This window comes from Oryx dammah, unplaced genomic scaffold (assembly GCF_014754425.2).
Source record: "Oryx dammah isolate SB20612 unplaced genomic scaffold, SCBI_Odam_1.1 HiC_scaffold_18, whole genome shotgun sequence".
Lineage (NCBI taxonomy): Eukaryota > Metazoa > Chordata > Mammalia > Artiodactyla > Bovidae > Oryx > Oryx dammah.
In genome coordinates, this window is record NW_024070202.1 from 85,451,030 (window position 1) to 85,478,626 (window position 27,597).

The following is a 27,597-nucleotide window of genomic DNA, read 5'->3' on the forward strand; positions in this document are numbered from 1 at the left end:
TACACAGATTACTTGAAATAACTATATATGTTAGATAATCCAAAAAAAAATGTCAAACTTTGAAAACACAGCTAGGATAGTATAGTGATTGATCCTACAGGAAGAGAGGTGGAAACAAAATCAAGGCAGCTCTTTTTAGGCAAACATTGATTTTAACATGTCAAAGAGAAGTCTGTCTATTGTCAAAGTAATACCAGGACCCCTCTGGCAAACAAGTTCTGTACCATAAGCAGGTGTTATATAGCAACACTTTTTTTTAAAGCTGTTTGCTATTTGCAAACACTGCAGCTACCATAAAAATTATCCATCAAACTGTGATCCTTCTAGAATAATAAGTTGATGGCAGAAAAATTCATGAATAACATAGCTACTGAGACCCTAAGGGGTTGAATTGTTAGCTGAGAAGTGATCCAACTTCCAGGTCAGAAGAAATTATTTCTCAGTCTACTCTGAAGAGCAGTCAGATCTAGGAGAAAAATTCAGACACAAAATCAGTAATTACAACACACATACACACGTATGTGCATACACAAACACACGTATGCGCATACACACACATCAGCTAACTGCTTTCACCAGGATGTTGTTATACATATTACTTATATTCCTCTAATTATTTTGTTACACATCTTAATCCATATGGGGTATTATAACAAAATATCACAGATTAGGTAGTTTATAAGCAACAGATAGTTTTTCTCAGAGTTCTGGAAACCGAGAAATCCAAGATTATGGTGCCAGCAGATTCTTTGTGATGGTCAGTGAGCTCCATTTCCTGGTTCACAGACAGCCCTTCTTTCTGTATCGTCACAAATCGGTGGGACTAGGGAGCTTTGTGGGGGTCTCTCTTTATAAAAGTATGAAGCCCATTCATGAGAGCCTCACCTTCATGACCTAATTATCTCTCAAATGCCCCCTCCTAACACCATCACAGGGGGCATTAGGATGTCAACTTATGAATTGCGTGTGGGGATAGGGAGGCATTCAAATATATCAATCGTAGCAGGTATCTATTTTTCAGATGCTTCCCTGATAGCTCACTGGTAAAAAAAATCTGCCTGCCAGTGCAGGAAATTCAGTCAGGAAGATTCCCTGGAGAAGGAAATGGCAGCCCACTCCAATATTTTTACCAAAGAAATCCCATGGACAGAGGAGCCTGGCAGGCTAAAATGGGGTTGCAAAAGAATTGGATATGACTTAGCAACTAAGCAACACAACATTTTTCAGATACTTGTATCCCCAAATCCTGGTTTATGTCTCATATGAAATTGTTAGGTGTTTTACTCTAACATAGTAAAATACAGTCTTTATTGAACGTACAGGATGTTCTGGACTTCAGTGCAGCTGCACAGAGTCCATTCACTCTGTCTCTGATAACTAGCAATTTAAGACTTTTTCGTTATAAAAAAGAAAAAAGGAGAGTGAGTTTGAATTACAGTAAGCATCAAGGTTTATTTTCAAATCAGCTTTTCCTTCCTGTTATACGAAGATCTGTTCTACCTTTATAATTATTCACAAAATTCCTGGGTTTTGTTTTCTTTCTGTTATCCATGGGAAAGAGTTTCACAGATGGAAAGTCATGCCTTTGCTGGGGAGGTTTGCCTTATATAACATTTCTTCTTTATCCAATGAGCCTACATTTATACTCTCCAAATGAAAAGAGAAGAAAAAAATAGAAGCTATATGAATAGGACTAGGAAGCTAGCAGTATTGTGTTCACACTGTGTAAAAAAAATTCGAGGAAATTGTTCTCCATTTGAGATCTAAATGTATTTAATCATCTGATTTCTGGAGAAATGCCAAAAATGGAAAGTTTAAGTAGATATTAGTAAAATTTGGTTTGCAATGTATTATGCTTAAAAATTATGCACTTTCCCATCTATTTCAGTATTACTTGATAAATTGGAAAGATAAATGGACAAAGGATAGATGATATATTCATTTGATTGTCTTAGTTAAAAAGATTTACCACTATTTGATTGTCTGTGTTAACAAGATTTACCACTTTTTTGGCATTGAGTACATTCCAGAATTCAAGTACTTAGCATGAAAGTTTTGGATAATATTTGAGATTAAAATCTTCAAGAACCAATGATTGAAACTATTCTTGAGAAACTGGTCCTCCACTCAATATGATCTTTCACATATGGCAAAATATTTAATTTTAACCAAGTATTTTAGGGGGCAGTAAGTACATGTTTAGAATTAACATTTTATGTGAATAATACCCCTATATTGTACCTTTTAACTGATATAAGGAGGAAAGGGATCAATAAACATAAAGTTTGGCGGATGCTCAGGGTGAAAAAGGAGCAGAAAGAACCTACAGTGACCCTGTATGGTAAATGTAGGAGAAAGAAGGGAAAGTTAGAAGAAAGAGAGGAAAGCAGATGTATGGGGAAAGCTTCCCTTCCATTAACAAAGTTCAAGTCTGCTCATTTTTCATTGTGTAAAACTTATTGATAGTTTTTCTTTTATATGATGCTATTCTCTCCACTGTTTTCTTCTTTCTTGCTTGACTTTAGAGGCCTCTTATAGTCTTTGAATCAGTTTTATTTACATATAGAAAAAAATGTCTCTGTGGAAACAAAAACACATCTACATAATGTTCTAATGTAACTGTTTTAGGAAAAAGGATTTTTGAATACTTGAGACCTAATATTAAAATCCGAAGAAGACAAGAAATAGAATATATAATACCGCTGGGCTTAGCATAAATGTAAACATCAGGAGTTGGGCAAAGTGAGATGTGTTTTTATATGATAAAAAATAAAATACCAACCATTATACAAGTTGCCTAGGATAAGAATAATCATTAAAAGATGGGCAGTATTGTAGGCAATATATAAACTTTAAAATGACCATTTAGCCACTATAAGTGTCACCTCTCATAAGGAAGCTTTCTCTGCTAAGCCTTTCTTCTACTGGATTTCAAAGAGATGACTCCTGAGGTCTGTAATGCTGTTTCGCTTCTTAGTAAGAGTTGGAATTTGAATACTCCAGTAGGAATAGGAACAAAGGAAAGCAGCTGGTTTTGCTAGCGAGCTGTTTCCCATCCCTGAGAGAGTCTATGCCCAATTACAAGTTTGCAGATAAAAATTGCCTGTTTCAACTCTCAAGGCCATTCCCAAGCGAGCATGCGTGCTAAATCACTTCAGTCGTGTCCAACTCTTTGCAACCCTATGGACTGTAGCCCACCAGGCTCCTCTGACCATGGGACTCTCCAGGCAAGAATACCAGAGTGGGTTACCATGTCCTCCTCCAGGGGATCGTCCCAACCCAGGGATCAAATCCAAGTCTCTTAGGTCTCCTGCACTGGCAGATGGGTTCTTTACCAATAACACCACCTGGGAACCCCTTCCCAAGTGAGAAGAGAAAGCAAATGGGCAATATAAGAATATATACAAATCATACTGTGCCTTTTCCATAATCTCCAACATAGTCAAGCTAATGAAATGTGCTTTGAATATTAAAAATATCAACAGCGGTTTAATTGTAAAAAGGAGAGAGGGGTAGGGAGTAGAACAGTCAGAAAAGTACATTTAGTGCCAAAGGGTATGTGGAAAGAGGCAGCAGGTGTTCCTTTGGGATCACCCAAGCCTTGGGCTGCTCTTACACACGTAATCACAAGGCTGCTTGGTCTTAATATCCTGCCCCTTCTGCTTCCTTGTGCTTTCACCATCTTCCATGGCCTTTAGGATCATCCTAATTTTCTTTGTTTTTATTGATTTTTGGTTCCACTGGGTCTTCGTTGCAGCTCATGGGCTTTCTCTGGTTGCGGCAACTGGGGGCTACTATTTGTTGCAGTACATGCGCTTCTCATTGTGGCAGCTTCTCTTGGAGCCTGGGCTATAAAGCACTGTTGGGCTCAGTAGTTGAGCACATGAGCTTAGCTGTCCCTCAGCATATGGAATCTTCCCAGACCAGGGATTGAACCCATGTCCCCTGCATTGCCAAGCAGACTATTAACCACTGGACCACCAGGGAAGTTCCATCCTAATTTTCTATTATGTGGGAAAGATCTGTCTTTCCACCCAGGAGTAAAACATTGAGAGGTGTTCCCACCAATGAAGATTTTATTCTCTCTGCCTCTTCCCACATAATCATAGCACACTGGCCAGTCATCTCAAGCATTCACTTATGCTTTCTTGACTATAAAGTAAATTTGGATTTAAAAACAAATATGACAAAGGTAAATAATAGATATAACTATTTGATGCAGATTAGCAGAGCTTTATGGCATTAAACCACCCCTTTTGTGTCTATTACCTCTTTTCCCTTATGCATCCTTCTAGATGGGAATTTTTTGCTAACTTTCAGCAAGCTGGTTCATACCCTTACTTTTCCCCCCTTTTGTTACAGTACAAACAAGATATTTCATTTCACCCGTCTTTTCCCTCTGAGTAGTAAGTTCACTTTCTACTTTATTTATTCAAATTATAATCTCTATTTATATTCAAAAAGGATTTGCAGTGATTATTTTTCTAGTTGAATCCCAGGCACCTCATCAAAAATTTCTTTGCCGTGGAAACCTGCTTTATCAAGTGGCCCAGCATCTCTTTGACTGAATCCCATAGAATCTATTTTCTCCCTTCTTTTAGGTGCAGCCTTTCTGATAGCATAATGACCCCCGCCCCTATCACCACCATCAGCTGCCAACTGAGTTTACTAATCCCCGCTCTTCTTAATGTGTTACTGAGCTTTGGGTTCAGTCAGCCCTTTATTTTTTCTAATAATCGCAAGTATGTCGGCCTTGCCTACAGGATGATATAATGAGCCTAAAATTTTAAAAACTAGTTAAGAAATAGTAATTTTAAAAAATCTCAGAGAGGCAGGAAAAAGTATATGATGGATTCATTTAGTTATTTTCCTTATATTTTTAAAGGTTTAATTACATGGACTTAATCTGTATCTTCTCTGGCTATAACAAATAGTTGGGGTTTTATTTACTTTCTCTTCTGAGAGACTTTTGAGATCTTAATTGCTAAACATTAAAATCAAATCTCTGTTTTGAAAAGCTGCTTTTATGTATGCATGTACATATGAAGGGGATGTGTGTTAAAGACTTCTTCAGAGCCCACGCATAGTCAGTGCAAAAGGAAAGAAGATATTTATAAACCATGGCTGGGTACGCAGTGTGATCTGTGGCAAACATAGTATAAAAAGTTAATCTTCCACTGATACATCCTTCTGGCAAGAAAGACCCCAAGCCTTTTATGCTCACCATCTAAATTCGTTTAGTTTTTATTGTTTCCTCACTAACATCATTTTCATATTCTAATTTAGCTTCCCTGATGGACTATGGAAAGAGGTCCTGTTTCACATGGATGCAGCCTGTTTCAAGTTCTTGGGCTGGGTTGTTGTTGTTGTTGTTGTTGTTGTTTTTAATGGAAATCAATTTTGTCATTTTGATGCCAAAACCGTGTAAGAATTTTAGTTACAGTGAATTAGCTCAACTACTGATCAAATATGGACAAGAGTGAATCACTGGGCCTTCAAAGCAAAAGAACAGAGCCTGGAATAGGGTCACCAAATGTGGTGCTGGTTAGTATAGCCTGTTGTCACTCTCAGCAGCCTGTCCCGAGCCAGTTCTGCAATTTCCATCTCCGTGTGTATATGTGTTAGTCGCTCAGTCATGTCCGACTCTTTGCAATCCATGGACTATAACCCCTCAGACTCCTCCATCCATGGAATTCTCAGGGAAGAATAATGGAATGGGTTGTCATTCCCTTCTCCAAGGTATCTTCCTGGCCAAAGGATTGAACCTAGGTCTCTTGCATTGCAGGCAGATTCTTTATCATCTGAGCTACCATGCTGCTGCTGCTGATGCTAAGTCGCTTCAGTCGTGTCCGACTCTGTGCGAACCCATAGATGGAGGCCCACCAGGCTCCCCCACCAAGCTCCTCCATCCATGGGATTTTCCAGGCAAGAGTACTGGAGTGGGGTGCCATTGCCTTCTCCGCTGAGCTACCATATTGACATATAGATATCCAAAACACAGTGTTAATTAGAATGACATGTCCTAGATCACTCTCCAAGTTAGAGTATCCCCAAGTACTCCCAAATTCCTTGAGTCTGGATTCCAATATCTGTGCCTTGTTTCTAAACTCTCAGTGCACTGAGCACCCCAAAGCCCTGAAGCGAGCAAGGAGTAGTTGGCACTTCAAAGGTGCAGCCGGGTAACTTCTGCAATGCTATAACAGATCTCCTTCTTGAAATAGAATGTTTCGTGTCACTTATATCTCAATAAAATTGCATATATTAAATCGATAGGTTGTACACCTGAAACTAATCTAGTGTTGCATATCACCTGAAAGTGAAGTCAAAGTCACTCAGTCGTATCTGACTCTTTGCAACCCCATGGACTGTAGCCTGCCAGGCTCCTCCGGCCGTGGGCTTTTCTAGGCAAGAATACTGGAGTGGGTTGCCATTTCCTTCTTCTAGGAGATTTTTCTCAACCCAGGGTTTGAACCCATGTCTCCCTCATTGCAGGCAGACTCTCTACCATCTGAGCCACCACAGAATCCCTAATACCAGGCATATCACCTATATTTAAAAAAAAAAAAAAAAAACCTCCTTGTCCCCTTCCCCAGCAATGAACTCTTAGAAAGACTCTACATCAATAACGTAGTGGAAACATATTCATTTAAGTAATATTTATGAAGAACTTTCTGTGTGCTAGTGAGATACAAAATAAAATAACTGCATTTCATCAAGGTTATAGTCTCATGTCAGCAGAGTATGTGGGGAGCCAAGGGAATTGTTTCACATTAACAAATTAGAAAGTTTCATGTGTTAATAAGTCCTTTAAAGGTAATCAAATGGGAAGATGTTTTAGAGAAAGACTTGGGGGAAAGAATAATACTGCTCTGGGGAAAGTGGCCAGAAAATAACTTCTGGAAGGGAGACATTTAAGTCTCAACCTGCATAATGATGATTTAGGGGCTGCCCATGTGATAGGAAGTCGGATGGCCAATGTGGCTGGAAGATGGGGAGCTGGATGGAAGACAGTGTGAAATATAGCCAGAAACTAACTGAAGGATGTAGGCCTTTGGAGACAAAAGTAGGAACCAGGGTTTATTCTAGTTCCAAGTTTACTAGGTTTAAATAAAGTAGCAGCAGCCCGAACTCCGTTTTTAAAGCCATAACCCTGGCTGCTATGTTGGTGTGAATTGTAACTTGTAATGGGGCAGATGTAGAAAAGAGAATTCAAGTGAGAAGTGGTATCCCTGGCTCTGGCTGAGGAAAGAAACCCAAATGGAATATAATTTGGTTTGGTCAGAGTCACCAAGGCTAGCTGAGTAATGAGATACATGGACTGAGGATAGGGTGGCTTTTTCAGTGTTGATATGAGCAACTGGGTGGTTTGTGGTTCCATTTAACTAGAAATGGTAGATTGCAAGAGAAACAGGTTGGAAGGAGCTAGAGGAATCTAGGGAAATAAGAGTTCCTTTTTGGCTAATTTAAGCCTTAACAGGCTCTTAAACATCTAGTAGTAGGAATAATCAGAGCAGAAACGACTAAAGAGATGAGTCTGATTTTCAAGACAAACATCAGAGATATCAATGTAATTTAGTGTGTCAGTAGCATATAGACAACAAATACGATTCCAGGAAATCTTCAACTCTGCCTGCAATGCAGGAGATCCCAGTTCAATTCCTGGGTCAGGAAGGTCCGCTAGAGAAGGGATAGGTTACCCACTCCAGTATTCTGGCCTGGAGAATTCCATGGACCATATAGTCCATGGGGTCACAAAGAGTCAGACCCGACTGAGCAACTTTCACTTTCAAAGTACAGATAGTTCAAGCTATGGGATTGGATAAAATCACATAGGAAGAGGGTTAATACTGAGATGATAAGAGCCTGAGACTGACATTACTGTAAGATTTCGAAATCAGATAAGAGAAAGGAGGGGCCAGAAAAGAAGATGGAAAAGTAGCAGCCAATGAGGTAGAAGGTCACTAAGGGAATTTTCTAACCCTGAAGATGATAGAAAGTATTTTAACAAAAGAGAAAACCCATCAAACATAAATAAGAGATTAAGTAAGATAATCATGGAGAAATGGTCATTGGATTTCATAAATGAAGATTAATGGCACCTTGGAGAGTTCAAGTTTTTAAGACATTATATCTGATGAAAGGAATGTGATGTACCACTTTTTCTATCTAAATTTCATAACCAGTCCAATGTAGAAAAAAAAATTAAGTAGAAAAGAGTGTTATCTAGACTATAACATTCAGCATGGAAATAGTGACTATAAATAAATATAAAGAACAATGCCATGTAATGTAAAGGACAAATCGAATAGCTCTCATTACATCATCTGGCTTAAAATATTTTAAGCAGTTAAAATAAGTTTCTAATTTATTAGAAAGTAAAGCAATTTCTAAATGTTAGAATCCACTTCTGCAAGGTCAAAAGGTAATTTTTATATTCATATATTCATAATGTCTGGATTATTGAAGTCTTAAACCATGTATGTTTTAGCCATGAAGTAGAGATGCATGCATGCCTGCTAAGTCGCTTCAGTCTTGTCTGCTTCTTTGTGACCTGATGGACTGTAACCTGCCAGCCTCCTCTGTCCATGGGATTTCCAGGCAAGCATACTGGAGTGGATTGCCATGCCCTCCTCCAGGGGACCTTCACGACCCAGGGATTGAACCCAGGTCTCTTATGTCTCCTGCATTTGCAGGCGGGTTCTTTACCACTATTACCACTTAGGAAGCATGAAGTAGAGATAGATTGGTCCAAAAAATCACTTGACTGGAAGCTAAAAACTGTAGAAGATGGAAATAACTTTCTGTGACTTAAAACAATTTTTTTTTCTATTCCAAGGTATGGTGACATGGTACCGAAAACCATAGCAGGGAAGATTTTTGGTTCCATCTGTTCACTGAGCGGAGTCTTGGTCATCGCTCTACCCGTCCCAGTGATTGTATCCAACTTCAGTCGGATCTACCACCAGAATCAACGAGCAGACAAACGAAGAGCGCAGAAGGTGAGTATTCAGTTCTGTGCAACCATGATTTAGCATCTCCCACTCTGTAAAGTAAGCTTTAAAATCCCTTACTGGCTATTCAGTGTTCTGGTTTGGGTCGATAATTGCATCAGTCAGCACAAGCTAAATTATACTACAATGAAAAAGAACCTTAATATCTTAGTGACTTAAAAACAAGGAGTATTTCTTAATCATTCTACAGATTACTCTAGTGATAGAAACTCCATCTTAACAATGTACGTCTGCAGTCATGCAAGCAGAGGTAAAAGGACATGATGAATCACAGCCTGACTCCTAAAACTTCCTGTTGGAAGTGGGCCAAGTCACTTCCATCTCTATTGCATTAACCCAAATAAGTCTCATAGTCACGTGTAACTTTAGAACTGGCAGAACAAGATAATCCTACAATGCAACCACAGATAAGAAGAAAGAAATATTTGGTGAATAGCACTAATGACAATAGTAAAATCAATGATAGATTCTTGGCAAATTTTATTAGAATCAGATTTGTAGATCTGATTCATTTAGTCTCTGTCCATCAGAGATCAAGTTGGTTCCAGTAGACTGCGGCTATTAAAGGGCACCAAAATATGTCTCAGATGTCCAACATAGTTGACACAGGAAGTAGGAGAAATCTGATCATTAGTAGCTGAGTTTTATTTTTGGCCCAGCACTTTACTGTTTCTCTGAACTTCACATCAATGACCTCATCCATCTCAGAGGAAACAGGTTGCATATGCATCTGTGAAATGGAGAAAACAACACCTACCTCACAATAAGATTAAGATTATATGCAAATGTATATAAATCTATATAAGCTCAATATAATGCTATTTATTGGTGGCTTCCTATGTGTGAGGCATTGGCTAGATGTTTTAAAAATCATGTAGTCTTCATAACAAGTCTAGGAGTTACTACTATCACTATTCGTACTCATAGATGAGAATTCTAAAGTACCCAAAATTTGAGAAATTCCAAGATTACACACCTAACAAATTGGAAATCTCTCATTCAATCCAAGGCACCTGGCTCCCAGGTTCATACACTTAAACACTATAATAGATGTCTCCAAAAAAAGTTAACTAAAGGTTAGCACATATCCCTTCCCCATTCTTTGTTAAAATAATCACCTTACGAGTCAGAGCCCTTGTTGCTTAGAAATAATTATGGAAATCTTTTATAGTTTCCTTAAGGCTATGGATCTAGATTTCCAGGATTCTTCATGGATATTGTATCATGTCCTTTAAGAACAGACTTGATTTTTAAAAATACCCATAAATTGGGACTAAAGTGGATGCGCAATCTAGATAGTGTGGTGCAACTATAAAATAGCATGCGAGATTCTCGTGCAGCTCATAAGTGGCTTTGTAGGTGATTCTAGAACAAGGTTTTAAACATGTTTTTAAACAGTGTTGATGCCTTTAGTAAAATAAACAGTATACTTTATACTTCACACAGTGTAAAGTATGGTTGTTGTTGTTTAGTCACTACGTCATGGCTGCCTCTTGCAACACCATGGACTGTAGCCGGCCAGCCTCTTCTGTCCAAGGCATTTCTCTGAAAAGAACGCTGGAGTGGGTTGCCATTTCCTTCTCCGGGGAGTCGTCCTGACCCCACAGAATGGAACCTGTGTCCCCTGCATTGTCGGGTGGATTCCTTACCACGGAGCCACCAGGGAAGCCCCATAGAGAGTATAAAAATCTCATATGAAGTAACTCTTGGGAAAGCTCAAGTTAATCAATGTGGCCACACAGCACGTTGTCTGGAGAATTTGTTTCTATCCGTTGTCAGAGATCTTTCTTTAGCAAGAATCACTCTTTCTGCCTTGTACTTTCTTCCTTTACAGAATCCCCCATTTTTTGCTCAAGTATCTAGCCTTTAGTTATTGTAGAGAATGATGATAAATAAAACTGGTAATCCAATAAACAAGGAGGAGTAGAAAAAGGTACTCTTTTGGGCAATTGTAGTTTCCTGTGAGGCAGAGATGGAGACATTCTGTCCACAGTCAGCCTCCATTATGCCTTGTCACATACCACAGCTTTGTCTCTGCCCGCACACTACAATCCCTCTACTGGACACACAAGTGCATTGTTTAAAATAACAGAAATCTGGGCTTCCCTGGTGGTTCAGTGGTAAAGAGTCCTCCTGCCAATGCAGGAAGATCCCACATGCTATGGAGCAACTAAGCCCGTGCGCCACAACTGCTGAGCCTATGCTCTAGAGCCCAGGAGCAGCGACTGTTGAAGCCAGGTGTCTTAGAGCCCGTGCTCAGCAACAAGAGAAGCCACCACAATGAGAAGCCCCAGAGCTGCAACCAGAGAGTAGCCCCCACTCTCCGCAACTATAGAAAAGCCCACTGGCAGCAACAAAGACCCCAAACAGCTAAAAATAAATGAATAAATAAAAATTATTTAAAAACAATAACAGAAATCTTGCAAAAGCTTAGCTCTCCAGCATCCATCCATCTCCCTTCTAGAAATTTCTTCTTTAGTATGAGCTATCTATCATTCATCTTCTTAACACCAAAAAAAGAGCTACCTGCATGAAAACTGTAGGAAATAGAAATCTGATTTTCAAATAAACCAATGGTCAAAATATATGTATTTTTTTAACTTTGTCATCTGCAACCAGCAAACCGATAAAGATCTTAGAATGTTTTGAAAAGCTTTTCTATCTAAATAAATTTAAAATGCATAATTAAATATGGCATTTAAAAAGAACACTAAATTGAAAAGTATGTTTTATGAATTTTTTTATCTTTAAAGTATCTCTATATTCTAAGTTTCTGCCATAATGAGTGAATTTTACATACTGTAACTACTAGAATAATTGGCTTAATAAAGTCAAATATAATAACTTAAAGTGACAAGTTCAGTAAATAATCTGTGACCAATAAACTGAACATAGTTATCTAAGAAAGAAAGATGAATATGGAACTAAATAAGTCACCAAAGGATATTTTCCATTTTCCTTCCCAAGAAATGTCTTAAAAATAATAAACATTTATTAGGCTAAAATAATTTAGATTTATCTGAAACTGGGTGACTTGACAAATATCAAAGTTATGCAGAAATAACCAGCTAAATTCAGTCAAGTAAGATGTCCATTCAGTAAAAAGTAGCAGTCAAGCTGAATAATAAATAATATAACAAAATGCTTTTGAGGCCAAAAATTTTTATATGTAATCCCACTGCCAGCACCAAGCTCAAGCAAAAACTTATACAAAATAAAAATAGGTATGCAAACAATACTGTACTCAAAGTTTTAACTACTTTGTGGAGGGTTTAAGTAAAAAATGAGAATCTTGCATACCTGCACTTTCCCTTTTCAATATAATAACAAATGTTCAGTATCTCAAGAAAAATCCTCTTTTACACACACGCGCGCACACACACACACACACACACACACCAGGACAGAATGACAGAATATGAAGAGACACAATCTCTTTTCTTACTCTCTTCAGATTTCTGAATCTTACTATCCCAAGTCCTGCATTCTCAATGAAACCTTCCCTTAGGAGTCATTTCTCTCTTTCTCCCAAATCTTATGTCACTTGCTATCTCTGGTCTCCATTTGACAATTCTGTTCGACTCTATTCTTTTTAATTAATTTTTTATTGATGGATAATTGCTTTACAAAATTTTGGTTGTTTTCTGTCAAACCTCAACATGAATCAGCCATAGGTATACACATATCCCCTCCCATCTGAACTTCCCTCCCATCTCCCTCCCCATCCCACCCCTCTAGGTTGATACAGAGCCCCTGTTTGAGTTTCCTTAGCCATACAGCCAATTCCTTTTGGCTATCTATTGTACATATGGCAGTGTAATTTTCCGTGTTACTCTTTCCATACATGTCACTTTATTTCTGACTTTTATCTTTTCATGAATAGTATCTTCCTGCTGCTGCTAAGTCACGTCAGTCGTGTCCGACTCTGTGCGACCCCAGAGACGGCAGCCCACCAGGCTCCCCTGTCCCTGGGATTCTCCAGGCAAGAACCCTGGAGTGGGTGCCATTTCCTTCTCCAATGCATGAAAGTGAAAAGTGAAAGTGAAGTCGTTCAGTCGTGTCCGACTCTTAGCAACCCGATGGACTGCAGCCTACCAGGCTCCTCCGTTCATGGGATTTGCCCTAGCCAAAGTTTAATATGTCTTGAGAGCAGGTACCATGTCTTGCATTGTGATGTCTTATACTTATTTCCATTTATCAATCTACTATTTCTGGTCTTCTGGTTGAAGGCTAGCATTCAACAGACATTTAGCATGGTGCTCCACAAGACCGAGTAAACCAATTAACTTGTAGTATTGTATGTAGTAAATCAAAAGAAAAGTCGTGAATGAAACCGGTTCTTTTCCTAACACAGTACCTGACTTAGCAAAATGGCTATTCTGTCACTAAAACTCAACTGTTTCTTTTACCCTCAACTTAGAACTACTGCTGCAGTAGTGGTTTCTGTAACATGTAGGTTTTCTATTATGGAAAATATGTCATTTTCCTTTGTCGAGGGTATCTTTGAGTGGTGTGCATGTCTCATTTATGAAAGAAAGTAATACTTCCTAATACTGAGGCTAAATGCTTGGAGAATGACATAGGTGAGACTAGTAACTATGATATAGGTAATATAATTACATGCAGTGGTTGCAAAAAAAAAAGGGTTGGGGAGAGGAAGGTCAAGGGACGAAGGGAAGCAAAAAAGCAGGAGACCAGTGAGATTTTAGGATTGATGTTTCAACCATAACCCCTTTCTGGAAACCTAATGTATATTTCTATTACTTATTTCTGAATTATAACATCAATTCTAAATCATTTCCAAGTGTGCTTGTCACTTCCTGTTGTTTTATTGTCTGTCCTGAAATCCTGGCTGCACAGCACAGCTTTTCAAATTAAACATCTTCTACCTTCCAATTTCATTCTCAAGCATTGTCTCAGTATTTTGAGTCACCTAAACACTATCGTGCCAACAAACAGTGAAATTTGTCTAGTTTTCTCATCACTTATAAAATGATCTTTGTACAGAGTATTATTTTAACCTGGAATTGGCACACAGGAAGAAGAAATTCACCGAGGGAGAGAGAAGGGGTGAGGTTGAAACCAGATGCTATCTTAATGCTATTTTGAGAGCTTCGAACATGTCAGTGTTACTGTCAAATTCTGTGGGTGTTGGTAAAAAGGCACCTTGGTACCACTTTGGAGGGAAGTTTGGTAAAACCTAGCAAACAAAACACATGTATGCATACCCAGGAATAATTCTACTTCTCGAAATTGCAGATCAGCTCATCATGATGTTCCAAGAAGGTGGCATTGCTGGTAGTAGCAAAAAAAAAAAAAAAAAAAAGCCTTGAAAATTCATTGTGATTAGTTTGCTACCTAAAGGATGCTTCATTCCTACAGCAGCATATTATACAATCATAAATAAATGAGGTGCCTCTATATGTGGAGATATGAGAGGAGTCCAACCTGAACTAAATGAAAACAGTTGCGTGCAGAAGGCTGTGTGGCAAATCATCCCAAATGAATAAAAATGTATGGATGCATACTTATGAATATATATATATATTTACTTTTATTTGCCTAGTATATTTCTAGTAAAAGTCTCTAGAAATTTTGCCAATAGTTGACTCTGAAGGACAGGAGTAGGTAAGGCCAGAGAGACTTCTGTTCTTCACATACTTTTGTAGTGTCAAATTTTGTATCATACGGACATATTCATTTTCCATTTAAAAAAGCTAGATCATTAAAATTGTTTTGTTAAAAAGAAGATTCCAGGATTAGAGACTGAGATAGTCTCCCTCTGGTTGTTTAGAAAAAGCAAAGGAGTCATTGTAGGGTAATTGTACAAGTTCTTACCCAGATCATTCTAGTCGCTTCCTGAATACACTTACTAGACATGTTTCGTATGGACAGAACCGTCACCAAAATAGTGCTCCCCAGGAAGCAAAAAACAGACCCTTACCATGAAAGTCTGGGACATATATAGAACAGCAGATTTAAAGTAGAATGGACTATCAAAGTCTAACCAGTAAACAAAGATAAATTAGAGGATTTTTTTAAGAGAGCCCTTGTTGTTTGGTACAGGGGCTTCATTGGCCAATTGAATAAAGATAATTGCAAAAACAAAATTTGAAATTCAAAGATGCAGATTCAACTGAATAGTCTTTTTTTTAAAAAGAGGGACTGAAGGAAGGAAGGAGAGAGGGAGGGAGGAAGGTAAGAAACAGAGAGGAGAAGGGAGGGAAGGAGTAGGGAAGAGAAGAAGAAAGAGAAGAACAGCAGTATGTTCCTGGAACTTAATTATTAAATTTTAAAAGAACATTAGTTTAAATGAAAAGAAGTTGGCAGCTAGTTTGCTGGGTCTTCATTTCACTAAGTTACTCAGATTTGGATAAGTGAAAATATAAGTAAGACTGCTATTTTTCCTGGTGCAGTTGACCAGAAACAACACTAAAATAACTTGAAATTGAAGTGCAAGTCCCTCAGTCATGTCCGACTCTTTGCGACCCCATGCACTGTCCATAGAATTCTCCAGGCCAGAATAGTTGGGTAGGTAGCCTTTCCCTTCTCCAGGAGATCTTCCTAACCCAGGGATCGAACCCAGGTCTCCCACATTGCGAGCAGATTCTTTTCCAGTTGAGGCACAAGGGAAGCCCAAGAATACTGGAGTGGGTATCCTATCCCTTCTGTAGGGGAACTTCCCAACCCAGGGATTGAACCAGGATCTCCTGCATTGCAAGCGGATTCTTTACCAACTGAGTTATCAGGGAAGCCTTGAAATAACTTAATCTTACTGTAAAACCTTAATTACCTAAATTCTTACCTCTAAACTCCAAAATAAGTCATCAATCTCAGTGATAAATGTTAGCTAAAATCAAACACTCAAATATTGAAAGTTTATTTTTCAGTAGTTAATGTGAAGAGCTGGTATGGTTTTTTAAATATGTGTGCTGACAACAGGATTATATAAGCGTGCAATCAGTGTTTTAAGAAAACCAATCATAGATCTTAAGAGGACATTGTTTTTTTGCTCCTATAGAAAGCCAGACTGGCCAGGATCCGGGCAGCCAAAAGTGGAAGTGCAAATGCTTACATGCAGAGCAAACGGAACGGCTTACTCAGTAACCAACTGCAGGTATAGTCAAGAATCTCTCTTCTTTTAATGTTCAACTTATCGGTGCAATATTGATTTAGTTCTACTTAACCATGTAATTTTATTGTGAATAATTATGAAAATGGCTCTGAAACAACAAAAGTGTCATTTGTTAATGTAACCTCGCCCTGTACCATCTTATTGGCTGTAGGCTAGAAGCTGGGATATGTCATACTGCCAGTGAGTCATAATTCCCATTCATGATCGGACAGTATTTGGCACTATCTCCTGTACACATGGGGAAAATTCTCAACAGTTCAAATACTTAGGTTTTTTATTTCAAACTTAGGTGTGTTCCTTAAAGTTCATTTGGGTGTCGATAGGAGGGGTGATGTGATATCTTGTTTTACAGTAAGTCCTCTACATAACAACAAGCTCCATTCTAAGAGTGCATTCATAAGTCCAATGTGTTCATAAGTCCAACAGGGTTAGCCTGGATACCCAACTAACACAATCGCCTGTATAGTACTGTACTTTAATAGGTTTATAATCCTTTACACAAATAATTTTAAAAAAAACACACAAATAATAAAGAAAACATTTTTAATCTTACAGTATAGCTAGCACCTTGAAAAGGTATACTGTACTGCAGTAGTACAGTACCACAGCTGGCACAAGGGACTGCATTGAGTGAACAGGCAAGAGTTTCGACTGGAGGAGGAAGAGGCATGGGAGATGGTAGAGCTAAAGAATCGTCAGTAATAGGAGTTGGAAGGCAAGTTGCAATTTCACTCACACCTGGATTTGATGGCACAAGTTCTGGTTCCTTGTTGGAACCAGATGTACATTTGAATCTTTGAAAGTTCACAACTTGAAGGTTTGTATATAAGCAACTTACTGTACTTCTTATTGAAGAGGGAACATCATTCAGTGTTATAAAAGTCACATAGTATGAAATGTAATTTGAGAAACTTAATTTTCACCTTAAAACTTTCTTTTAATATTTAGGATCCCAATCATCATTACTTGCATAATAGCTTTTGTGTAGGTGAGCATGATGTGGTTTCAGGATTATGTAAGTACTAGGTTAAAAATTATTATCCAAAAATAATGGCTCTCAGACTTTCAAAGGTAGCTGGGAGATGAGTGAGTAAAAGAGAATTACATTTTCAATTCAGGGAGGCAAGTCTAAAAGCCGAGACCACTAATTTGATGAAAATGTAAATGATGATTATCAAACTCAAAAGGAACTCTACATTTGATCCTTTTCAGTTTAAAAAAAAAAAGTAAAAATGAAATACTGCCATTTAATCTCAGAAAATAGGCCAGATCTCTCAGTAGAAATATGTAGCTGAGATTCTCACTGTTTGCAAATAAAAGAGAAAGCCCTTCTGTCTTCTCTCTGTTAACAGTCCTCCGAGGATGAGCAGGCCTTTGTTAGCAAATCTGGCTCCAGCTTTGAAACCCAGCACCACCACCTGCTTCACTGCCTAGAAAAAACTACGGTAAGGAAAAGGCAGCATTGCCTGCCCCTGCAACTCAGACAGTAATCCCATTGGTTTCTGTGAATATTTAAGGTTTCCAAGTGTGATTTCACTGTCTGCATTACTGCAAAACTTACTAAGCGTTCCCCTCCAAAAAAATCCACAATAATTGAAATTACTTTGAAAGGCTCTAGTGACATTTCAACATAGAAAGTATTTTATAGACTTATTTAAAATGTTATTAACTTTAGGCTAAAATATCAGTTGAATGTAGATAGAAAGTTGTGTACCAATAGCTGACTGCAAGTTCTATAAAATATCTTTTCCTGCTTCTTAAAATGCTGATTAAACAGAAAAAAATAATGAAGTTTAAGTGTTCCTGACATGTGGGAAAAGGGAATAGCAATAACAAAATAGAGAATAACTGAAAATAAATGTTTCTTTCATTCACAGGTATAATGAACAGATAGACAATAAACACTATCTATTCTCTTAAGAAAAATGACACATTTAATCACTGGTACACCCCTAGGGCCTGAGGATTGAGTCTGCCCTTCCTCCCTTATAAGCTCCCAGTTGGACCTCCTCTTTAACAAAGGCATCTGTTTCTTAGATAGGTTGTCAAAAGGGATCACAGTCTGTGACCACAGAGCAGAATAAAATTTTCACTGTATTTGAATCAAGTCTGCTTGTCCACTCACCAGAGACACATACTTGTAGTCAATTCTGACATATTGTTCATCCATTTATTTATTTACCCCTATAGTCTTTCAACCAATATGTATTTCTTGCCTATAATGTATCAAACAGTCATCCAGACCCAAGATACACCATGAAGTCAGGTATGACCTCTGGACTACTTGAGTCTCTAGGTTTGGGACAAAATATGAATGCTACTGGAGAAGGACAATAAGCAAGGAAAGAAACAATGAAGCCCCAGTGGACTAGGGGCGAAGAAGGTGCAGCCGGAGGGTACAGGATCAGGCAAGGCTTCCTGGAAAAAATTGCGTTGAGACCCACAGGACAATTATGAGTTAGTTAAACAAACAGATGAAGGGGTTAAAGTAGGTGTAAGTACCTGGAGAAGACTGGAACTTGGCCTAAGAGGAAGGAAAGGAAATTGAGGGTTGTCAGAAAGAAAGAGGGTACTACAGCACAAGTATTACCGAGTCCAAGTTCACTCTGCTCACTACATGACAGGCCTATAAATTGGAGACGAGGTGTTGAGGCAAGAAATAACAACTTTATTCAGAAAGTCGGCAGACCAAGAAGACGGCTGACTAATGTCTCAAAATAACCATCTTATAAAGTCTGAATGCCAGGTTCTTTTATAGAACAGAGTGGAAGGAGATGAGGAAGTAAAATAAAAAGGTTAATCTTGCAAATATCTCATGGAATGGTCAGCTTCGGGGAGGGGATATGTTAATTTCTTCCTTCCTGTACCAGATGAACAGGGTCAGGATGTCTCCCTCAACAAAAACACATTGGTTTAACATTCAGGCAAAGGAGCAGCGTTCCCCAAGTCAGGCCATTATGTATAGACAGTATCCTTTTGTAAACAAAAGCAACAGGAAGCAAAGGTTAAAGAAGTAGGTCCAACGTGGAGTCAGATTTTGACCTTTCTTATAACACAAGGGAGGAACAGAGGAAGTCAGTGGGCAGATAACCTTGGGTTTTGGAGGCACATAAAGAATTTTGATCTTTATCTCATAATAAATGGAAAAATATTTGAAGGTTTTAAACAAGTGGTTACTGATTATATTAGTATCTTAAATTTCTATATTAGGATAACTTTGAAAGTTAAATGACAACATTTCAAATTTATCCCTACCATTTTTAAAATTTTTATGTTCATTTTTTGACTATTTTACCTTGTGTGAAAGTGTTAGTTGCTCAGTCGTGTCCAACACTTTGTGACCCCATGAACTTGCATTGCAGGCAGATTCTTTACCATCACAGCCACCAGGGAAGCTTTTTAGGGCTATTTTAATCATAAACTATATAATACTAAATTATTATAAACACTAAACTGAATTACTAATATAGTTTAAATGGAGCTACCTACTCCAGAATATGTGGTAACCTGTCACAGAATGGCTTCTTCCCTTCCAATCACTGATGAGATAAATTAGAATGTCATAACTTATAACTTGTATATTGTGTGTGAAATGTGCATGTAAGAGAAGAAAACAGATTGTGAGCAATCTGTTCCTTTGTAAGCAGTAGTTTTTTTCTATAAAAATTAATATTTAACATGAAATTCTGTCTTAGATGATCATATTATCCTCTGGACTTTAAATAGAATGTTAAATTTCATTTACTGCAAAATGCTTATCTTAGCAAAGAAATGGAAAAATGAATAACTAAAGCAATCTATTTCCTATTAGCCAGCAATTTCCTTCCATCGTTTTACTAATATTTTTGGATGAGAGATGGTTAAGTGAAATTTGGCATGAGCAAAACCTTCCATTATAAGACTATTCCCACCCACACAAAGAAAAAATAAATAATAGTAGTTGAAAACATTCTTAGTAGTTCAAACTAAAAATGTTTTCTCTTTTATTTATGAGGTAAAAGTCTTCCATACACAATTTATGAGCCAATTCTTTATTAAATATTTTAAAATTAAAGTTTACACTGTGTTTCTGTATGATGTGCTATGTGAAATGATGTCCATCACTGTTGACTTCTGGGTTATAAGAACACAGGTACAGGTCATGGGTCCAGCCAGTAATATATTACAAAGATAAGAATGGAGACCTCAAAAGTTCAGTGTTAACCAGTTCTAGGTCAAATATAAAGTAATACATTTTGATAAATATATTTTACTTAATAAGTCATATTTTTCTACACACTGTGAATTTTAGAGGAGCATCTAAAGAAATGGAAAATGTCTTAGTTATCTTATTTTTCTGATTAAAAAATATTTTCAATCCCATGTGAAAATATTTGCTAATATATAACAGACAATCTAACTTGGAACATTCTATTAAAATAGTCTCTTTATCATAACTTCAGTCTGTCAATTTGTTTAAAAAATAACATACATGTAAATTTGCACATTCCCTATGGGTATTATTATACTCATTTTTGAAGATTTTAATATTTAGTTTATAACTTCCAGATTGTATGTTTAAATTAATAAATGATATTTCAATAAAGTTAGTCTATGATGGATGCTAAATCAGCCTGTGTATATCAATCTCAGATTCTAACTGGAGAGAGATTATTTTCATACAAAGGACCACAAGAAATTTTGCTATTCTAATTATTATGAAAATGGTATTTTTTTACACATTAGATAGTCTAAATATACTGTGGGCATATTTGAGTTCTAAAAACAAAGCTATTCAAGTCTTTTTTTTTTAAGGTAAACTGTGATAATATTGTAAGTCAACTATACTTCACTAAAAATAATAAAGAATTTTTTAAAAAGTTAAACTGTGTTTCTGTGCTTTCTCCACATTTCTTACCACTACAAAATAGAATCACGAATTTGTGGATGAACAAGTCTTTGAAGAAAGCTGCATGGAAGTTGCAACAGTTAATCGTCCTTCAAGTCACAGTCCCTCTCTTTCTTCACAACAAGGAATCACCAGCACTTGCTGTTCAAGACGACACAAAAAAACCTTCCGCATCCCAAATGCCAACGTATCAGGAAGCCACCGAGGGAGCGTGCAAGAACTCAGCACGATTCAGATTAGATGTGTGGAGAGAACCCCACTATCTAACAGGTACCTGAAATTAATTTGCGTGCATCCACACACCTGTGCTGTTTTTCAGAGCACATCTGCACCGGCTGTCATGCTGTTACTTCTGTGGCATCTAAACCCTAGCTCCTTGGGTTTATTTTATTTTTTTAATGTACATTTATTTATTTTGATTGGAGGCTAATTACTTTACAATATTGTATTGGTTTTGCCATACATCAACATGAATCCGCCACAGGTATACACGTGTTCCCCATCCTGAACCCCCCTCCCTCCTCCCTCCCTGTACCATCCCTCTGGGTTGTCCCAGTTCACCAGCCCCAAGCATCCAGTATCATGCATTGAACCTGGACTGATTCATTTGAGACAAAACTGATCTGAAACAAGTAGGAAAATCGATCTATTGTAATATTCATGAAGAGGCAAAGGTAGTAGCTAAATCAGTACTAAAAGAGTAGAAAGAAGATAAGAAGGTCAGGCATTCACAAATATACTTCTACCTCTTCAACCTCACAACTTTTTCTTAAGCAGATACCTCTCCACTTAGGAGTCTGCTAAGTAAACATGAATGACCTGAAATTGTAGGCAACACAACCACAAGTGACAAATTAACATTGATATGATTGAAGGGTATTCAGTACACGCCAAAATATATCAACATAGTGGTTGTCACAGTGAAAAATAAAACTATGCCAGAAGGATCTTTTGAATCAGTATACAGTTTTGATCGTGAAGGTATTTTGGACCTCAACAAACACAAAAACCAATACAATACCAAAAAAAAGGTAAGTGAACGTTCAAATTGTTTACCTCTGCTGAGTTTATGGACAGTTTAAGTGAATTTTTCTATTGGCATTTTCCCTTTGCTTCTCTTTATGTGCCACTTGTTTTGACTATAATGATGCATGTGTAATAATAAGTAGTACATTTCAACCAGATAAATCATTAAGAATATCGATTTCTGCCCAAATGATTTTCCTTTGCTCTTCGAATTAAAAAGCTTACCTTTTCACAATCCATTAATTCAGTCCAACTTCTTTGTTGACATCCAACCATCTTTGGAAAGTCTAGACAAGATTCTGAATCAGGCTCTGTCAATTTTATGTAGTCAGATGTTTCTGAGATCAGAATGTTAAATGTTGGAGCAATGAAGATTTCTGTCTCTAAGATAGTCTACCTGTATGTTGCTTTACATTTATTCCAAAACAAGGTAGGAAATGGAGGAGTGTTCAGAAAAAAAAAAAAATCTTGGGACACAAAGATCTTAATTAAGTTCCCTATGAAAAAGAATAGTTTAAAGCTCCTATGTCTACACTCCTTAACCCTTTCCCTTCCCCCCTCCACCCCCACCTCCTCACACAGAGTATATAACTCATGCAAGAATAGCACTGAGGAAAAGTTTTAAGTATTGATAATGACTAACTTGAGTTCTTAACGTTTGCTGTCACTAAGTTGAGAGCTTTAAGGGCATCCTGTATCCCAAAGAGACAAGATAGTAAAATGGCTCTGTGGTCAAAACAATTAAGATATATCCACAGCGTATGTCCTCTTCATTATTATTGTTGTTTAATCACCATGTCTTATCTAACTCTTTTGCAACCCCACAGACTATAGCCCACCAGGTTCCTCTGTCCGTGAGATTTTCCAGGCAGGAATACTGGAGTGGGTTGCCATTTCCTTCTCCAGAGGATCTTCCCAATCCGGGGATCGAACCCGCATCTCCTGCATTGGCAGGAGGATTCTTCACCACTAGTACCACCTGGGAAGCCCATCCCTTTCATTATGGTATCTCAAACTTCTCAGAGATCCTATCTTAAAGAAAACTCTTTTACTTTGCTCAGCCTAGGTTTTCTAAAACTCACCTGATCCTCTTTTTTACATTCTCAAGGCAGGAAACACTTTGAGAAACACTAATTGAACCACACTGAACTGGCTTTTAGACATTTATTTGATGTTAATGCCCTAATGTTCATGTTAATTTATCTTAAGCTTTGGTGTTTAATTTTTCTTAATTATGGTGATTGTTTTTAACCTTTTAAAATGTTACTGATAAACATGAAAACATGTATTCTTTAGTTGTAAGAAAAAAATTTTAAGTAAACAACCTTCTTTCTTAAATCTTTTCTTCCTCATCAGCCGATCCAGTTTAAATGCCAAAATGGAAGAGTGTGTTAAACTAAACTGTGAACAACCTTATGTGACTACAGCAATAATAAGCATCCCAACACCTCCAGTCACCACCCCCGAAGGAGATGACAGGCCAGAGTCTCCTGAGTACTCAGGAGGCAATATCGTCAGAGTGTCTGCTCTGTAAGACAATTGGAATCAGGTTCAAGAGAATTTGAGCACTGGCTGTGGAAAGAGTCCCAGTGTGGAAGAAAGAAGAAATAACAAACACTCTGCAGATGAAAATGACAAAGCAAAGAGGTTGAAACACAAAGCTTTCAAACTTGTGGATGGAAATAAAACCACCAAATGGCATTTCTGGATAGAGTTTGACCTGTTATACAGAGAAATAAAATAGTCTGTGGCCCTTTGACTTTGTGAATGAGCACAAATGAAATGCCGCCTATTGATGCTTCTTATGACCAGAACTCTTTTTTAAATAAAATAAATCTTCTTTGAACATAATGTTCCAGTTGAATGCAAAACAAAAAATATGGAAAACATTTTGATAAAAATTTTTCCTGTTAAAACCATGAACATTGGCGATGATGAAGATGATTACACATTAAAAAAAAACACAAACACACAACACATTTGTATTGACTGAAGGAAACCATCATAATGCATGCTAGAATTCTTTGGAGCCGTTATCTCAGTTTCCTTATGTTGTCTTCAGAATAGGCATGATAAACTATACTAGTAGAAAGAGGGAATTTCTGTGCACTTACAACAAGCTGATTGTTCATGTTCCATGGTGGGCTGTGCAAATAAACTCCTTTTAGAACTAACTGCAGTATTTCTCATGGGGATGCTCTCTAGTACATCTAAAGTGTTCAGATAGTTCAGTATGAATCATCGTTTTACCTTGCACCTAGATACTGGTACAACTGCAATAATTAATTGTACACTTGTTGTATCAGGAATCAGGATATTTTTGTTGTTGTATTTCCAGATCTTCATAGATACATTAAGAGCCACATTCCATAGAAAAACTTCTGGTGTGGCCAGGTTTTAGATAACCTTTTAATCCAAAACCCTTGTGCCATAAACGTTTTTCTGTAATATTGTTTGGTCCACTGTATTCCTGTGACAGTGAATTATTTGTTCCTGTATTTCTATAGCACCTTTCTATTGGGTTTATCATCATCAACTAGACTAACGTTTTGTATTTCAAAGGAATTTCCTACTTTTGTATTCCCCAACAAATTATCTTATCAGCAGATTACCATCATCTTCAATCCATTTGTCAAAAATTAGGGAAAAAAAGGAGTTGACATTTGTGAATTATCTCTGACTTTTTGCTGTTATGGAAAAACCCAGATACTGGATACATCACTGTATGTTTCATGAAAAGAATTAGCTGGGACTAATATCACAGAACCAGTGATCCCAGAATCTCACATGATGTATTATTTATTTTGCTTTAGATCTCAAGTACATTTTGAGAATAACTAATATGAATTGAAATGCAGAGATAAACTGGAGTGCTTTATGTAGCAGTATTTGATGAAAGCACGCTTTCTATGCCATTGAGGAAGGCAGCACAGATTTGTCTCAGAAAGGTTCCTGTTTATTGCAAGGAGCAATTTTTCTCCTCTAAATCAGGACAGGATTTTGATGATGCAAAATTGATCTCTATGTATATTTAAGTGAAAAGTCTTGATATCTTTTCACCTTTAAAATATATCAGCAGACATGTCTGCACGTGACAATGTAAAAAAGTTTTATGTCCAATGAAAAGTTTTGTTCTTTCCAAACCACCACTGTAAGGAATGAAGTTTAGCTTCAATACATGGAAAGAGTAAATAATTATCCCTTTACTATAGAGATTTTAAAATGCTTAATCATAATTTATCATAAAAAGGAATTAATCCCACCATTTTCAAGTAAAGCCAGAAATTCTTGCTTCCCATTTCTAGACTAGCTTCTAGAACAAAGCTGTGCACACAGTAGATTTATAAACATTTGCTGAGTGAAAGTCAAATAAACTCTACTATCTCTAGGGAAAAACTGGCTTTATACCTAGTATGTCGTTTTAAAAGTCACTAATCTTCCTGAAGTGTGAATATTAACAATTATATTAACACCTGCCTCGTGTCACTTTATGCTTCTAGAGCAAATATATAGTGAAACTTCTTTGATGGCATTTGTTGAAAAACTTTTTAAAAAGTAGGTTAAACAAAACACAATCAGGAATACTTAGGTCTTTATTCCCAATAAAAAGTTCTATTTTCATGTTCCTAATATTACATTTTAAAATGCAGTTAGATTATTTCCGTTGACAATTCTGCCTCCTTTTCAAGTTATCATTTATCCAAAACTATTAATTTCTTTAGATTTTGGAAAAGAAAAAAAAAACTTTTTGGTGTTTTAGGTGATTTAAAAATATACTGTGTTGGTGGTGAATGACTATTGATGACTGTGTTAAGTGCATCTGTATTGTAAGTGAAATGTAATTATTTCTGTGTACCATATGGAGTAACCAAGGTCATTGTTTTTGACAATTTTGTTTGAAATTCATATATCTTATTTCAAAGGATAGCATAATATCTGCATTATGCTGGAAAAAAAATAGACCTTTGGAGAATACTCAAATAAAACATGTGCATGCTTGAACAGGACAACATGGTTGACTATTGCCGTTTTTTTTTTTTTAACACTTCCTTCCTTTCCAAAATCTAGTGTGTACTACACTCTTCATACATATTTTGGGAAACCTGTAATGTGGACAAACTCAAAGAACCCCTCGACTGTGAGTGAAACACATCTACTCTAAATGGTGGAGATAATAATTTTCTGCCAGCATTGGGAATTTAGGCAGAGGCTTCAATAGAAAAGTTACTATCATTTAAAGATAAAAGAGTGCCACTAATTTATATGGTCATTTTTGGAAATATCTTGGCAATTACATCTCCATAACTGGAGAAGGGAATGGCAACCCACTCCAGGATTCTTACCTGGAGAATTCCATGGGGTGAGGAGCTTGGTGAACTACAGTCCATGAGGTCACAAAGAGTCAGAGACAACTGAGAGACTCTCTCTCTCTCACACACACACAAACACACACACACACACACTCCTCCATAGCTACTAACTATGATAATATAAGTATATTGCAAGGTTTTACTAGTTATTAAGAAAAAAGATATTAGGGTTGAAATCAGTTGATTTTTTTGTATCAGTTCAGTTCAGTCGCTCAGTTGTGTCCTACTCTTTGCAACCCCATGAATCGCAGCACGCCAGGCCTCCCTGTCCAGCACCAACTCCCGGAGTTCACTCAGATTCACATCCATCGAGTCGGTGATGCCATCCAGCCATCTCATCCTCTGTCGTCCCCTTCTCCTCTTGCCCCCAATCCCTCCCAGCATCAAAGTCTTTTCCAATGAGTCAACTGTTCACATGAGCTGGCCAAAGTACTGGAGTTTCAGCTTTAGCATCATTCCTTCCAAAGAAATCCCGGGGCTGATCTCCTTTAGAATGGACTGGTTGGATCTCCTTGCAGTCCAAGGGACTCTCAAGAGTCTTCTCCAACACCACAGTTCAAAAGCATCAATTCTTCAGCGCTCAGCTTTCTTCACAGTCCAGCTCTCACATCCGCTTGCCTCTTAGACAGTGTGGCCCAGAGAGAAGACTGATGCCTGAATTTGATCATCACTGCCTGAGTTAAGCAAAGAGAAGTTCTGGGGTAATAACTTTGGTCAGAACCCAGTTAGATTTGTTTCCAAATATTTATTTATTTGGCTGCCCTAGCTCTCAGTTATGGTACTGGGGATCTCTGACTTCATTCTGGCATGCGGAATCTTAATTTGTGGCATACAAACTGTTAGTTTCAGTAGGTGGGATCTAGTTCCCTGATGGAACATCAAACCCCAAGCCCTTGTATTGAGAGCCTAGGATCTTAGCCACTAGACCATGAAGATTCTTAGTCAGACTCTTTTCTATCTATGGAAAGAGGTGATCTATTTGTATAGTTATATGTGCATGTATTTGTGTATTTATTTATATTTCTATATATACATACAGATTTTTTTTATCTCCCTTTAAAAATACACATATACTGATGGTTTCTGTTCAATAGGGGACCAAAAGCAAAAAAATGTTAAGAGATTATTAGAAGGACAAAGAGTAAATCATCGAGTACCCAGAGAGCA

At 37.4% G+C, this 27,597-nt stretch overlaps 1 protein-coding gene across 1 annotated transcript in view; it reads left to right on the forward strand.

Annotated features, from left to right (window-relative positions):
* The window catches only part of KCND2 (potassium voltage-gated channel subfamily D member 2), a 561,234-nt gene extending 535,167 nt beyond the window's left edge, over nt 1-26,067 (forward strand). Inside the window, exons 2-6 of the mRNA XM_040259509.1 lie at nt 8,837-8,999; nt 16,033-16,128; nt 17,499-17,591; nt 21,057-21,304; nt 23,417-26,067. Of these exons, the coding sequence (XP_040115443.1) occupies nt 8,837-8,999; nt 16,033-16,128; nt 17,499-17,591; nt 21,057-21,304; nt 23,417-23,594 (778 nt within the window). The 3' untranslated portion in view covers nt 23,595-26,067. The remainder of the gene's footprint in view (nt 1-8,836; nt 9,000-16,032; nt 16,129-17,498; nt 17,592-21,056; nt 21,305-23,416) is intronic.
* Nucleotides 26,068-27,597: the final 1,530 nt, after the last annotated feature.